This window comes from Gracilinanus agilis, chromosome 2 (genome assembly GCF_016433145.1).
Source record: "Gracilinanus agilis isolate LMUSP501 chromosome 2, AgileGrace, whole genome shotgun sequence".
Classification (NCBI taxonomy): domain Eukaryota; kingdom Metazoa; phylum Chordata; class Mammalia; order Didelphimorphia; family Didelphidae; genus Gracilinanus; species Gracilinanus agilis.
Window position 1 is genome coordinate 472,091,158 of NC_058131.1, and position 12,323 is coordinate 472,103,480.

Genomic DNA, 12,323 nt, shown 5'->3' on the forward strand with positions numbered 1-12,323 from the left:
AACAGGCTGGGAGAGATAGGTTTCCTGAATTGTTTCTTTGTTTCTCACCACTGGGCTTTGTTATCAGCATTATTTATTTAGCCAAGAAGATCTTTGTCTCTGCAAATGGCCCCAATCAAGTTTTGTTTGAGACAATTAGCAAGAGCCAACCAAGAAGTCCTATGCAAATGCAGGGATAGGAATGCAATGTGTGCATTTGAAGGCCTGGGGTTTTGTCCTTGGGTAAGGCAGATAGTAATTACTTTCTGGGGTGTAACTTTTTTTTTTTTTAAGTTGTGGGTGGGGGTGGGGAAGACATGTTTATCCGATCAACATCCCCTCTGGTCCCAAAGGCTGCTGGGGGCTTGGGAGTCCTTTAAGAGCCAAAGGATCCTTTAACCTCTGAACCTTTCTCCAGCTTGTCATCGGAGATAAAAGATCTGCACTAGACATCTCAGTTAACCAGGACTTTAAAAATTATTATTATTTATCTGTTTGTTTTCATCTTTAGAAGCACTAGGTTTAAGCCTAGCCAGCAGGGACCCTGAATCCAACAGCTCCTGAGGACGCGAGACCTTACTGCCGGGTCTCCATTTTGGCCAACTTTTCTCCTCCAAACTTTAGCATGATGTCTTATCTTAAGCAACCACCTTATGCAGTAAATGGGCTGAGTCTTACCACCTCTGGAATGGACTTGCTTCACCCCTCCGTAGGCTATCCCGGTAAGAATGGCTGCGCCACTCCTCTTCCACCCCAGTAGAAAACCCACAAGGGATCTAATCAAAATATCCCTACACTTTGGGTTTGCTTCTCTTCCTGAGAGAGGCAAAACAACCTCTGAACTTTCCACTGAACGAAAAATTTTTTCAGTCCCTCCGTTCCCTCTCTACCCTCTCTTCTTCAGATGGAGGGACTACCTGGAAGTAGAGAGAAGGAAAGATGAGGAGACAGAAAGGAGGGAGGAGGTTGATCTTGCAGTAATTGAAAGACATCTGTTTCACTTTGCTGGACTGCATTGCCTGAACAATTAAAGCCAGTTCTGAAAGTTTGAGTTGGGGATGCCTGGCTCTGTGCCACACTCCCCCCAAGTCTACTGACTTCTGAAGCCCAGTAATAATAGCTTTTTTATTTTTTTGCTCTCCTTCCTTGGTTTTTCTTTCTGTGGCTTCTCTGTTTTACAGATTTCATCCCTCTGTCCTCTCACATCCCCCCAGCATAATAGTAACACAATTGCACCAATTCCTAGCTAGAAGCAGGCGGTTTTCTCAGGGCTGTAAAAAGTTGTATTGATTTTTTTCATTTTTTTTATTCATAGTTGAATTTAAAATACAAATAAATCTCTCTTAGTCTTTTGGAGCCTATATCATTAATACACATTTGGGACTGGGAGGCCCTCTGAAGCTTCAGAAAAGTGATTCTGTGACAGGCAGGAACTGGAAGCCAGATTTTCTGAAGTCCAGTGGCTCTTGACTTGGGGCCCGGGGCTGCGCATCTTGAGAGACTCATGTCCTCCTGAATTGGTATTTGGGAATTTCATGGGACCCTTTTTTTTCTCTCTCTCTGAGAAGTAAAGTACAGGCAAGAGGCCATTCTGATTTGACTGGGTTTGGGTTATCTGAGAGTAAATCTGCAGGGCATAGGCAGCTTCTTCTTATAAGGCAAAAGCTCGGCATGTATGCTGCTGGTTAATGGGATCTGTAACTGGGGGAGAAAGGGAGGGAGCCAGAACAATGGGGACTGGCAGGCTCTGAGGAGTGGCAATGGCACCAGGAGTCTCTCTAATGAGGTTGCTGCCAATGGGGAGGAAAGGAATGGGGCTGCTGGTATCAGCAGTATATTAGCTAAAAAAGGGGTGTTTGGTTGAAAGGGTGATTGGGGGTACGTCCCCCCACTGCATTTAGGAGGCTGCTCTGCTACTCTAAAAGCTGTCATCACCTTCTTGTCCTTTAGCAACCCCCAGAAAACAGAGGCGGGAGAGGACCACCTTCACTCGTGCTCAACTGGATGTGCTGGAGGCACTGTTTGCCAAGACCCGCTATCCAGACATTTTCATGCGAGAGGAAGTAGCCCTGAAGATCAACCTTCCTGAGTCTAGAGTGCAGGTAGGAAAAGTGCTGGTACCATCTGCTTTCTTAGGTTTTACTGCATGCTACCTGGGGACACTGTCCCATTTTGTTAACCTTCATCTAATCTTCCTTAAAGTTTTGTTCTGGCATCCCTTGGGGACCCAGAATAATCTCAATACTTTTGTTCAGTGACCCTCCTCATAACCAAAGAGGGGAGAGATAGGCTTCTGTGGCCATTCTCCTACACTGAATACAGCTCCAATCTCCTTTTCTCCCACCTTTAGTTTCCTTTGGTCCTCTTCCTGGCTCCCATAAGTTCACCTTTCCCAAACCCCTTGAGTAAAATGAGTGAAGCAAGAAGTGTGGGTGAAGGAGCTCTCTCACCATCAGAGAGAATGAGAGCAGACCCAGAGGATTTAATGTTTCTGTGGGGCAAAGAACTCAGAGACCACGTGGCTGGCAATGCTTGCATATATATTCACCAACACTCTTATTTATTTGAAGAGCTATATAAATATGAGTTATTGTTGTTGAACCAATCTAATTGAGTTTAATAAGCAGTGTTGTGTGGTAGATTGACTCAAAGAGGAAAGATAAGTGTAAGTCCTGCCCCTTCCACATACAGACTGTGTGGCCCCTACAAGTCCCTTAACCTCTGTGGGTACTGGGTAATTTTCCAAGGCTATAAGTTAGAGATGGTGGCTATCTGCACTAATTAGTAGAAGTTTCCTCACCTAAGGAGTTCTCTATCTAGGTAATCCTAGGTTTATTGGTTTATTTCCTGCCCCAATCCCCATTCCTTATCTAATTGCGCAACTTCTGCCCTTTCTTCCTATTCTCATGTACTCAGAAAATAAGAAATCAACCCAATTGAGTGAGCTGACTGAGGGCTTGTTTTCACTTCCCTGTGATTTACACAGACTTGGTCTAGGGCTCCCTGAACTATAGAATGTGCACTTTGAAGTGGCTCAGGGTGACTACAGAAACCACCTTAAAAACTAACCCCCTTTTTCCCAAAGCTATGTTTCATGATATAAGAGGTTTCTAGATTACTGCATGTCACCTAATACTAGTCCATTTAGGCAAGAATCAAACTCCAAATATTCTTCTTTCTCAGAGGAGGCTTAGTATCTAGAAAGAATACCCACAAACCTGGAATTCCCCTTCATGCAGGGAGGGCAAGTTTTGCTGAAGGATTAAACCTGGGAGTGAGGTTCCAAGTCAAGGAAAGAAAGAAGAGAAAATGCAGTCTCCTTTTAAAATTTACTTATGGAGGAGGTTGGGTAAGACTTGGACCCTTCTGAAAATCCTATCAAGGAAAATGAATGTAGAGAAAGGTTTTTTTTGTTGTTTTGTTTTTTACCTACTGGCTTTAGAAATGACCTTTAGGGCACTGTTCAAGTTAAAATAGTCTTGTGCCACCCTTAAGGATTTTTTCTTTCTGTGAGATTTTAGGAATGTTCAATTCAACAGCTCACAAAGGACAAAACTAATTAGAATGTGTGTCATTTGAAAACCTGACACATTTGGCAATGTCTTAGCACCCTTACTTAAAGACAACTCACCAATGACAGTGCAAGTGCAACCTCGGAAATGCCTGTATTTTTGCCAAGCAGTAAAAGCTGCCCAGGTTTCAGTGTGCTGAAATATTGACTTGGCCCTATTGAAAGTTCTGCTGACTCAGCCCATTCAAGTTCCCACTTTTCCCTCACTTCACAGGGGAGTCCTGGTCACCTTGGGCCAGTACTTTACCCACTTCTCCGAAAGGAGAGGCAGGAGAACATTCAGCAGGTAATTTCTCTGAGTCCTTACCTATGGAGGCATTAGCAAAAGAGTAAAGTGACAGGCCTATACCTGACACTAATGATCTACAAGATTGCTTCCAACTGTATAAATTCTATGACTCTAAATATTTAGATGGCAAACCCCTTGAGGACAGGTATCGATCTTTATGTCTTTCAGGATTTAGCATTGTGTTTGCATTGTAGATGTAGAGATATTAAATAAATACTTGAATGAATTGTGAAGGTGTTGCCATTTGGCATTTGTTCACATATATTCCGAAACATAATATGGACTATGTATTAGAAATTAAGGACACTCGTCAACCATATGATTTTTGTAGCTCTCTTAAAAGTCTCAGCTGTTCCCAAGTGCCTCATTCTGGAAGTAGAGATGACTTCTAGTACTTAGGGACAAAAGACACCTCTTTAGGACAGACTGATCTACAAACCCATGACTTTTCTTGTGTGGATAACTGGAGTAGTATTCAAATCCCACTCATTCTCCAATCTTGGCAGCCAGAAGCTAGCAAAGAGGGCTTGTTTTCTGACCTTTTTTATTTATAAGGGTAGCTTTTGGCCTGGGAGACCGCATCCTTTTGGCAGAGGTTATCATGGAAAAGTTCTGAAAGGGTTCTTTCCCCTATCTTTGTCTTTTTTCCCTCCTTCTCAAGGTATGGTTTAAAAATCGAAGAGCCAAGTGCCGCCAACAGCAACAGCAACAGCAGAATGGAGGTCAAAACAAAGTTCGACCTGCCAAAAAGAAGAGCTCTCCAGTCAGAGAAGTGAGCTCAGAGAGTGGAACCAGTGGCCAGTTCACTCCCCCCTCTAGTACCTCAGTCCCAGCCATTTCCAGCAGCAGTGCCCCTGTGTCCATCTGGAGTCCAGCTTCCATCTCCCCACTCTCAGATCCCCTGTCCACCTCCTCTTCCTGCATGCAGAGATCCTATCCCATGACCTACACCCAGGCCTCAGGTTATAGTCAAGGATATGCTGGTTCAACCTCCTATTTTGGGGGCATGGACTGTGGATCTTATTTGACCCCTATGCATCACCAGCTTCCTGGACCAGGGGCCACCCTCAGTCCCATGGGCACCAATGCAGTCACCAGCCATCTCAATCAGTCCACAGCTTCTCTCACCACCCAGGGCTATGGAGCTTCGAGCCTGGGTTTTAACTCAACTACTGATTGCTTGGATTATAAGGACCAAACAGCCTCCTGGAAGCTAAACTTCAATGCTGACTGCTTGGATTATAAAGATCAGACATCCTCGTGGAAATTCCAGGTTTTGTGAAGACCTGTAGAATTCACCCTTCCCCTTTCGTTTCTGGTGATTTTTTTTTTTAACATAATGGGCTGAACATTCCAGTTTTAGCCAGGTCTTGGTCGAACAAAGACAGTTAGGCAAGAGCATGTTCAGATTCATCTTGTGATCGAAGCTCTGGGAAGAAATAGGAGGAAAAATGAAGGAAGGGCCTTAAAGGGGCAAAATCAAATAGCAATGAGAAGTGGACAAGGCCTCATTTACATATGACCCATGTAATAGTTTTAGCTCTTTACTGGTTTTCTTGGTTTGTAAAAGTATGGGAAAAAAATTCCAGCCATGGTCAACCAAATACAAACAAAAGCAACCCAAGTTCTTGAAGGAAAGGAGGGGGTAGTGTCTTTCTTCACCAGAGGTTCCTAGTATGTTAGCCAATCTTGGTTAAATCTTAGGAATGGACAGTGTCTCTCTCAAGCTCATTCACGTTTCATGACCAACTGCTAGTTGGCACTGAAAAAACTTTTCAGGGCTGTGTGAATTGTGCGACTGATTGTCCTAGATGCACTACTTTATTTAAAAAAAAAAATAATGTTCATAAGGAGTCAATATGTAGTTTTTAAGAGACAATCAGTGTGTGTCTTATATAAATGGTACATCTGTTGTTTTTAATCTGTGCTAGACTTCAAAACTGTGATCTCCTGTATTGTATGCAACCTTGAACTCCGCCTCTGCAGGGGTTCTTCTGTGATTAAATAGATTATAATTATAAGAAAAATTCAGAGCAACTGAATCTAAAAAGATGCCTTTGGCCAGAGGTGAACTGCACTGAAACTTTTTACAGCAAACTTTCACTGAATGGAAAAATAAAAATGAGAGAGAGCCAGAGAGGAGAGAAACAAGAGGATGCTAGCTCATCTGTTAATAACTTACTGATGGCAAAGCTATCAGTAAACAAACCCACAAAGACATTGGTCAATTGCTCTGACCCTGATGAATTTAAACTGAGATCATTGTTGTTTATGCTTGCAGATGTTAACTGGAAAAGATATATATTATATATATATATATGCATAAACCTTTTTTCTTGGATTTGGCAGATATGTATAATTACATTAAAATGGTTCTAGCACAATTTGGGGTCTTCTTCCCTTTAATTTTACACGATGACTTATGGAAGGGAAACCACACCTTGACATAGAACCTCTATTTCCCAAAGTAAATGTCTTGAGGCAGAAATGAAACAGCAAAAATAGTTGCTGTTTTTAATTTGAAATCACTAGCTATATTTCAGTGCCTAAAACAGTGCTCTGCACAGAGCTGGCCTCCAATAAAGGTTCCTGACTGACTGACTTTCATGAGGATTGCCCAGGGAAATGAAGTTAGCTTTCCCATCAAGCACTATTCTCTTCTTCCTCTCCTGGCCCCCAACACTCCAGCATCAGAACATTTAACAGGCTAGTGTTGTTTCTGCTTTGTATTTAAGAGCTAAATATCTGATGATGAAAAGATGGTTGAAGCCAGAAAACTATGATTATAACAGGTGATGTGAAATAGGGACCTGAGAATGTGAGAGAGGAGGAACCAAACCCCCTCACCCCCAGGGTGCAAGAAAGTCTTTTGTTGTCATTCCCTATTTATTATTTTTTTTTTGGTGGGGTTTTAAGGTGGAGGAGGGATTTGTAGAGAGGAGAATGACAAGAATTCCTTGTTCCTGCTTGCTGTTTGGTTAAGGGGCCATTTCTTGAAGCTACTAAATAATATTCTGCGGTAAACAGGGAGTGTAATCAGAATCTGAAAGCAATTCAGGCAGAAGTGATGTCTGAACAAAAGAGTTTTGGAAAAGTTTTGAAACCTATCATTTCAGCAGTTGAACATAAAGTGCCCTGGTCAGGTTTTCTTCTTTTAAAAAAGTGCTGAGAAAAATGGGTCCTTTTTCATGTCTTCCTGCATTTTGTAAAAACACCAGAAAAGACAGAAATGCAGCAGTGATGGTAGCAATTCCCTAGGCATAATCAACTTTTTTTTTTAATTTTAGCTTTGTATTCTGTCTTGAAATTAGCCACATTTAAATGAACCAGAATTGTACTTTTATAGGAAAAGGATTAAACTGCCAGTTTCAACCATTTCCCCCTCCATATAATATCACTTAAAATTGACTTGGTTGTACCCAGTTTTCTCTTTCTGGTTATGCAAATTGTTTTGAGCACTGTGTGATCTTTCCTAATAAATCGTTTGCCTTTTTTTTTTTTTGTCTGCTAAAGGAAATGCATTAGTTTGCTTCCAACTTTGAATCAGAAACTTGATGGAGAAATTTTCCAGGACCTACTGATTATTGTCACTCCGTTGTACATTTATGCTGAAGTGAAACTGGTGATCTTTCAGTGGTCTTTCTTTCTTTTTTTTTTTTTTTTAATGGTTGTCCAGGTTCAGATTCTTAATCTACCAGTAAAGTAGAAATAATTCGCATTCGTGAAAGAGAATATAGGTTCTCACATTTGCTTTCAGTTTTAGAATGCTCAGCAAAGGGCAGGCTACTAAGTAACCTTTCTCTAAAAAAGGCCTGGGAGGCGTAGGGGGAAGACCTACAGACAGACAGAGACAAAAACAGAAAGCCAGAAACTGACTCAGAAACAGACAACTGACAAATCCAGAGTCAGTCTGGATACAGAAACAGAAGAGACCGGAAGAAACAAAGACAGGGAAATTGAAGGAGACAGAAAAATGGAAAATGGGGAAGGGAAAATACAGCTAAGAAACGCTGCAGTATAGTACTTGATGGTACTTGATATAAACTTAAGCGGAGGGGTAAAAATGAAAGGTGCCTAACACCCTCAGAAGACAATTTTCCCATCATCTGCGCAATTAAATATGAGAATGTCGAGGGAAATCCCATTGCAGTGGAGAAAGGATGAAGTTGGGAAGGAAAGAGGTTTGGTTTAAAGACACGCAGAGGGCTTGTAGTCAACTCTGATTTTTATGACAGGAATACCAGTAATAAAGAAGATGCTTGTGCGCACATAGCGTCCTCCGTCTAAAGGCTTCAGAGAGCTACTTCAGCGGCATCAGAACGCTGGAGAAACTAAACCCCCCTTCACTTCACTGACTGAAAGGACCAAGCCTTAGAACTGCGGTCCTGGAGGGGGCGGGATGGAGGTAGTTTGGTTTTCAAAGATTTGTTTTCCCAAACCATTATCTTCTCTGCTAATGATTCTTGGTCCTTTGTATTTCACTTTGGGAGGGCTACTTCGCCTAAGAGATAAGGGAAGAAATTCAATCAAGTCAATTAAGTTCCTGCTTTTGAAACCTTCAGATTAGAGGTTCTGATATGAACACTTCCTTAGTTCCTCTCAATCTTCGTTTTCCAAATATCCCGATTTTCCTTCCAGAGCGTTTCTCCAATCTCTTCTGGTACCTGAAACTATGTTGTTCTGCAAATTGAGGACTCCGGGACTTATTGATAGGCAAACCTCAACTCTTCTAGGCCTTGACTCAGCGGGGAACTGCTGAGGGAAGGTGGGGAGGCGTAAGGAGAACAAGAAAGATACTAAATTAGTTATTTCAAACGCCTCCTGTCCCCCCTCCTTCCCAATCTTAGAGAGCGATTTTTCTTATAGGTCATGTTTCCTCCACCTTGGATTCCCCCGGAGACTTAGTGTTACCTGGGAAATGCAATCAAACGACAACGCAGGAGCGCCTCAGGGCAAAAATCGAAGTTAGTCTAGACTGGGTCCACCTCCTTTCCTCCGCCCCGGACACAGCTCTACGGGGGTTGGGGAAGGGGCGGGATCCGGTTCTAGAAAAATTCCCTCTCAATCCAGTACTTCTTTGCCCCTCCTCCCGCTAGAAATCGGGCTGAGCTGGCCTAGAAGCCGGAACCTAGATATTTAAGAGACTTGACTCCTTTCCCCCGTCCCGAGCCTAAGATAAGAGAAGATCCAGCCCGGGGAGGGGATGCTAGGAAGAAAAGCCAGAAGGAGGGGAAAAAACTACACACACAAAACTTTATGTGTGACTTCAAAGATGGGATTTGGTTCCTCAACCTCCTCATTCTTCTTATGACCACAGAATCCTTGCAGGAATCCCTATCCCCTAAGGAGATGAAACCTGAGCCTTTTCTGTCCTGACTTACCTAGCCTTTACCTTATCCAAGATAGGTTTTTCTTTCTTTTTTTTTCTTCTTAGAATGAAAATGCCATTTAAAAACTTTCCTACCCCCCTTCCCCTCAGCTCAAAATTCGCCAGTCCTCTGGAAACTCAAAGCTCAGTTCCAGCTCCCCTAACAAGCGCACACGCACACAGACTATTTGAGTAAGGTCATACGGCCCATCAGGCCAGCTTTTGATGAGCCAGGCCAAACCTAGCCCATAAGGTGGGGCCCATGCCATTGATTCTGCACCTGGAGAGAAGCACAGAGTCAGTAACCCTTTTGAGCATGACGCGGGCACTGACCAGAATTTTGCGCTGGGCAGCAAGGGGACAGTGTGCTTACGCCATCTTTGGCTCTTGACACCCACTCATTAGTAACGCCGAGGAAATAATAACGATCGGCGTTGATCCGGATGGTTAAATGCACCAGTTAGAAAGGCCCTAGCGGGTTAGGGAAAGGGGGAGGAGGAGTCTGGTGACTAAAGGGGTTTTCGGACATCAAGAGAGTGTCTGGCGGGATGAGGAGGGGCTGTGTTGGCTTTAGTGTTTCAGGTCTTTCTGGGAAGACGCCAGACGGCGGGGTGTGGCAGCCACCCCGGCAGCAAAGAGAACCAGGCTTCCATCTCCACAGGAGGAGAACTTCACTCCATTCAAAGTTTGCAACCTCCCGGGCTCATCCGCCAGATGTGGCACAGAGACGCTGCCCCCAGCTGAGCTGGGCTCTTCCCTACCTCTATTCTTAGCCTCTTCCCCTCCCCCAGGGAGAACCTCGCAGGGAAACTGAGGGGACTTAAGCTTCTGAGTTGGGGAATATTTTGTTTACTGGACTGGGCTCGCTGTTGGGGACTTCAACAGACTCTCAAAGTGTAGCCTCCCTCCTCCCCCAGATACATTCCTCTCTTCTAGCCCCCACCCCTTCCCTCTTTATGGATGTCTTTAATGTGTTGTTTTTAAAATGTGATATTCTTTCTGCCTCCTCTGCCCCAAGAATGTGTTTAGTCATTTGCACCTTCTTGGGGGCCCGCCTCCGCTCCAGTCCTCCCAGGTGGGCGGCCACTAGCAGCCTAGCTCCCCAGTGCCTGCCGCAGTCCTATTCTACTGTAGGGAGTGGTGCCTCGGTTGTCACAGTGGGCGGCGGACCTAAAACGATTTATTTACGCAGACTCGGAACGCTGCAGTTCCGCTCCGGCTGCTTTCAGCCCTGGGGCTCTCGAATGACAAGCCTGTAGGTGAGAGATGGAGTTGAGGTTAGAGGATGAGAGGAAGCCGGCAAGGGTAGGGAGGAGGGGAGAGGATGTCACGTGCCTTCCTTCAAGTCCCCCAGAAAAGTACTGGTAGGCACGCGTATCCAAAGCACGAGCAAATTTGTGTCTTGAACCCGCATTCTACACTGGGCAAAAATTCTCTAGAGCCTAAGTCCTCTTGTTAGACGTGTAAGAAGATGTAAAGAAAAGCCATTCATGATAAGTGGGAGGTCATTCCAACAGAGATGTGTAATAATCAAACAGAAAAATCAAGGAGGCAACAGAAATCATCCCACCCAACTGGTAGTCACCTGATGTTGTTCAAAAACAGCGAAAGAGATTGTCCATACAATACAGGCTCATTCCAGCTCTTCTCCGACGTTAGCCCACTGCTAGAACACCTTCTCTGAAAAGAAAGAGACACATGTTCCTCCTTTACTCTTTCCTTTTCATCACCATAGGTTCCAAGCTCCGAATACGTTCTCTTCTTCACTTTGTTCAATCCTGGAAATTGCTGCTCTCACTTCTTTGCCTCCCCCTACCACACACCCCACCCCCCTCACGACCGTATTCCGTCAGTGAAGTTTGCTGAAGGAATATGATCCCCTTTGGGGGCTTGATTTCCTTCTCTAGGTGACTGTAATAAAGAAAAGAGGGAGCTTTCTTTCTTCGAAAAAAAGAAAAACAACAACAAAAAAAGGCAAGAACCTAAAACAAACAAAACCTATCCCTATATTTTCCAGTATTATGTTTGGAAATTGCACAGATTATAGGATTTATCTGACGGAATTAATATTATGCGTGAAACTGTAATACTCTGGTGTATTGAGACATATTGTACATGATTACATAAAGCATTTCTTCAAAACTGCCTATTAATAGCATTATGAGATTTTAAAATAATAAGTATTTTGATACAGAGGAAAATAAATTGAAGAACCGTTTGGAATTCGTAGACGGTTCCGTTTCTTTAGTGGCAGCAGTTGAAAAAAAAAAAACAAAAACAAAAACCACGAAGCAGGAGTAAAGTGGGTTTTCTTAGTCAACTGTGACTTGGAAGGAAGAGGAGGCTGGCCCGGCGTCGAACTAGACATTTTCCTACTCTTCTGGGCAAAAACCTGCATATTCATTCATTCATTCGTTCATTCATTCATGCATACATTCATGCATTCATTCAGCAAACATTTATCAAAACGTCTATTATGTTCCAGGATACTGCTAGGTAGACGTTTGCGTGTCCTCAAAAAATCTGACTAGGGAGGAGAGCCGGAAAGGACGTAATTATGTACATAGAATATTAAATACAAATTATATTCAAAGCCATTTCCATTATTAGGGAAGAGTACCACTCCGTTATAAAGAGAGACAGTCAGGCTTTGTATTTTGAAACAAACGAACCCGCTATTTGCGCCCAAACCATAAAATTAATAATACCCAATGAGATTTACAAAACCTATCCCTTTGGTGTGAGAAGGGATGCAGGTGCAGAGCCTTCCAGTCCACTGTCAGGGAAGAAAGCATCTTCGAATTCTTTAAAAGAGTGGAGGATAGGAGGATAGAGACGATTTAAACAGTTTGAGCTCTTCGATTCACTTTTTGGTCCTCGTTCTCTCCACTCTTTACCTTCAATTATTATTGCAAATATAGGTGTTGTTTTTTTTAAAGCAAATTATAAAAGAAGCCCACAGCAAAATAACCTAAGGGGTCAAACTTTGAAATGACTTTTCTTTCTTTCTTTCTTTCTTTCTTTCTTTTATTTTAGAACCACCAGGAATAAAGGTGTTGGAGAACCTGGTGCGATCCTTTGCACCGTATTGTCTCTGCGATAATTTGCCATTGGGC

General features: G+C 43.2%; 1 protein-coding gene across 2 annotated transcripts; it reads left to right on the forward strand.

Moving 5' to 3' along the window:
- The first annotated feature begins 604 nt into the window (after positions 1-604).
- Positions 605-5,121, forward strand: OTX2 (orthodenticle homeobox 2). Of its 2 annotated transcripts, none has more exons than XM_044662046.1 (3): positions 605-710; positions 1,915-2,081; positions 4,501-5,121. In XM_044662046.1, exons 1-3 carry the CDS (start codon positions 605-607, stop codon positions 5,119-5,121), a joined length of 894 nt encoding a protein of 297 aa, XP_044517981.1. The 2 variants fall into 2 exon arrangements, with proteins under 2 accessions (XP_044517981.1, XP_044517982.1); XM_044662047.1 differs by having other exon boundaries at positions 605-701; positions 1,930-2,081.
- The last annotated feature ends 7,202 nt before the right edge of the window (positions 5,122-12,323 follow it).

Bases quoted from the DNA above. Each gene is read 5' to 3' on its own strand.
- OTX2 (XM_044662046.1), top strand. From the start codon at position 605: ATGATGTCTTATCTTAAGCAACCACCTTATGCAGTAAATGGGCTGAGT. The intron at 711-1,914 runs GCTGCGCCACTC...AGCTGTCATCAC, and splicing joins AGGCTATCCCGGTAAGAATG to CTTCTTGTCCTTTAGCAACC. The intron at 2,082-4,500 runs GTAGGAAAAGTG...CTCCTTCTCAAG, and splicing joins TTCCTGAGTCTAGAGTGCAG to GTATGGTTTAAAAATCGAAG.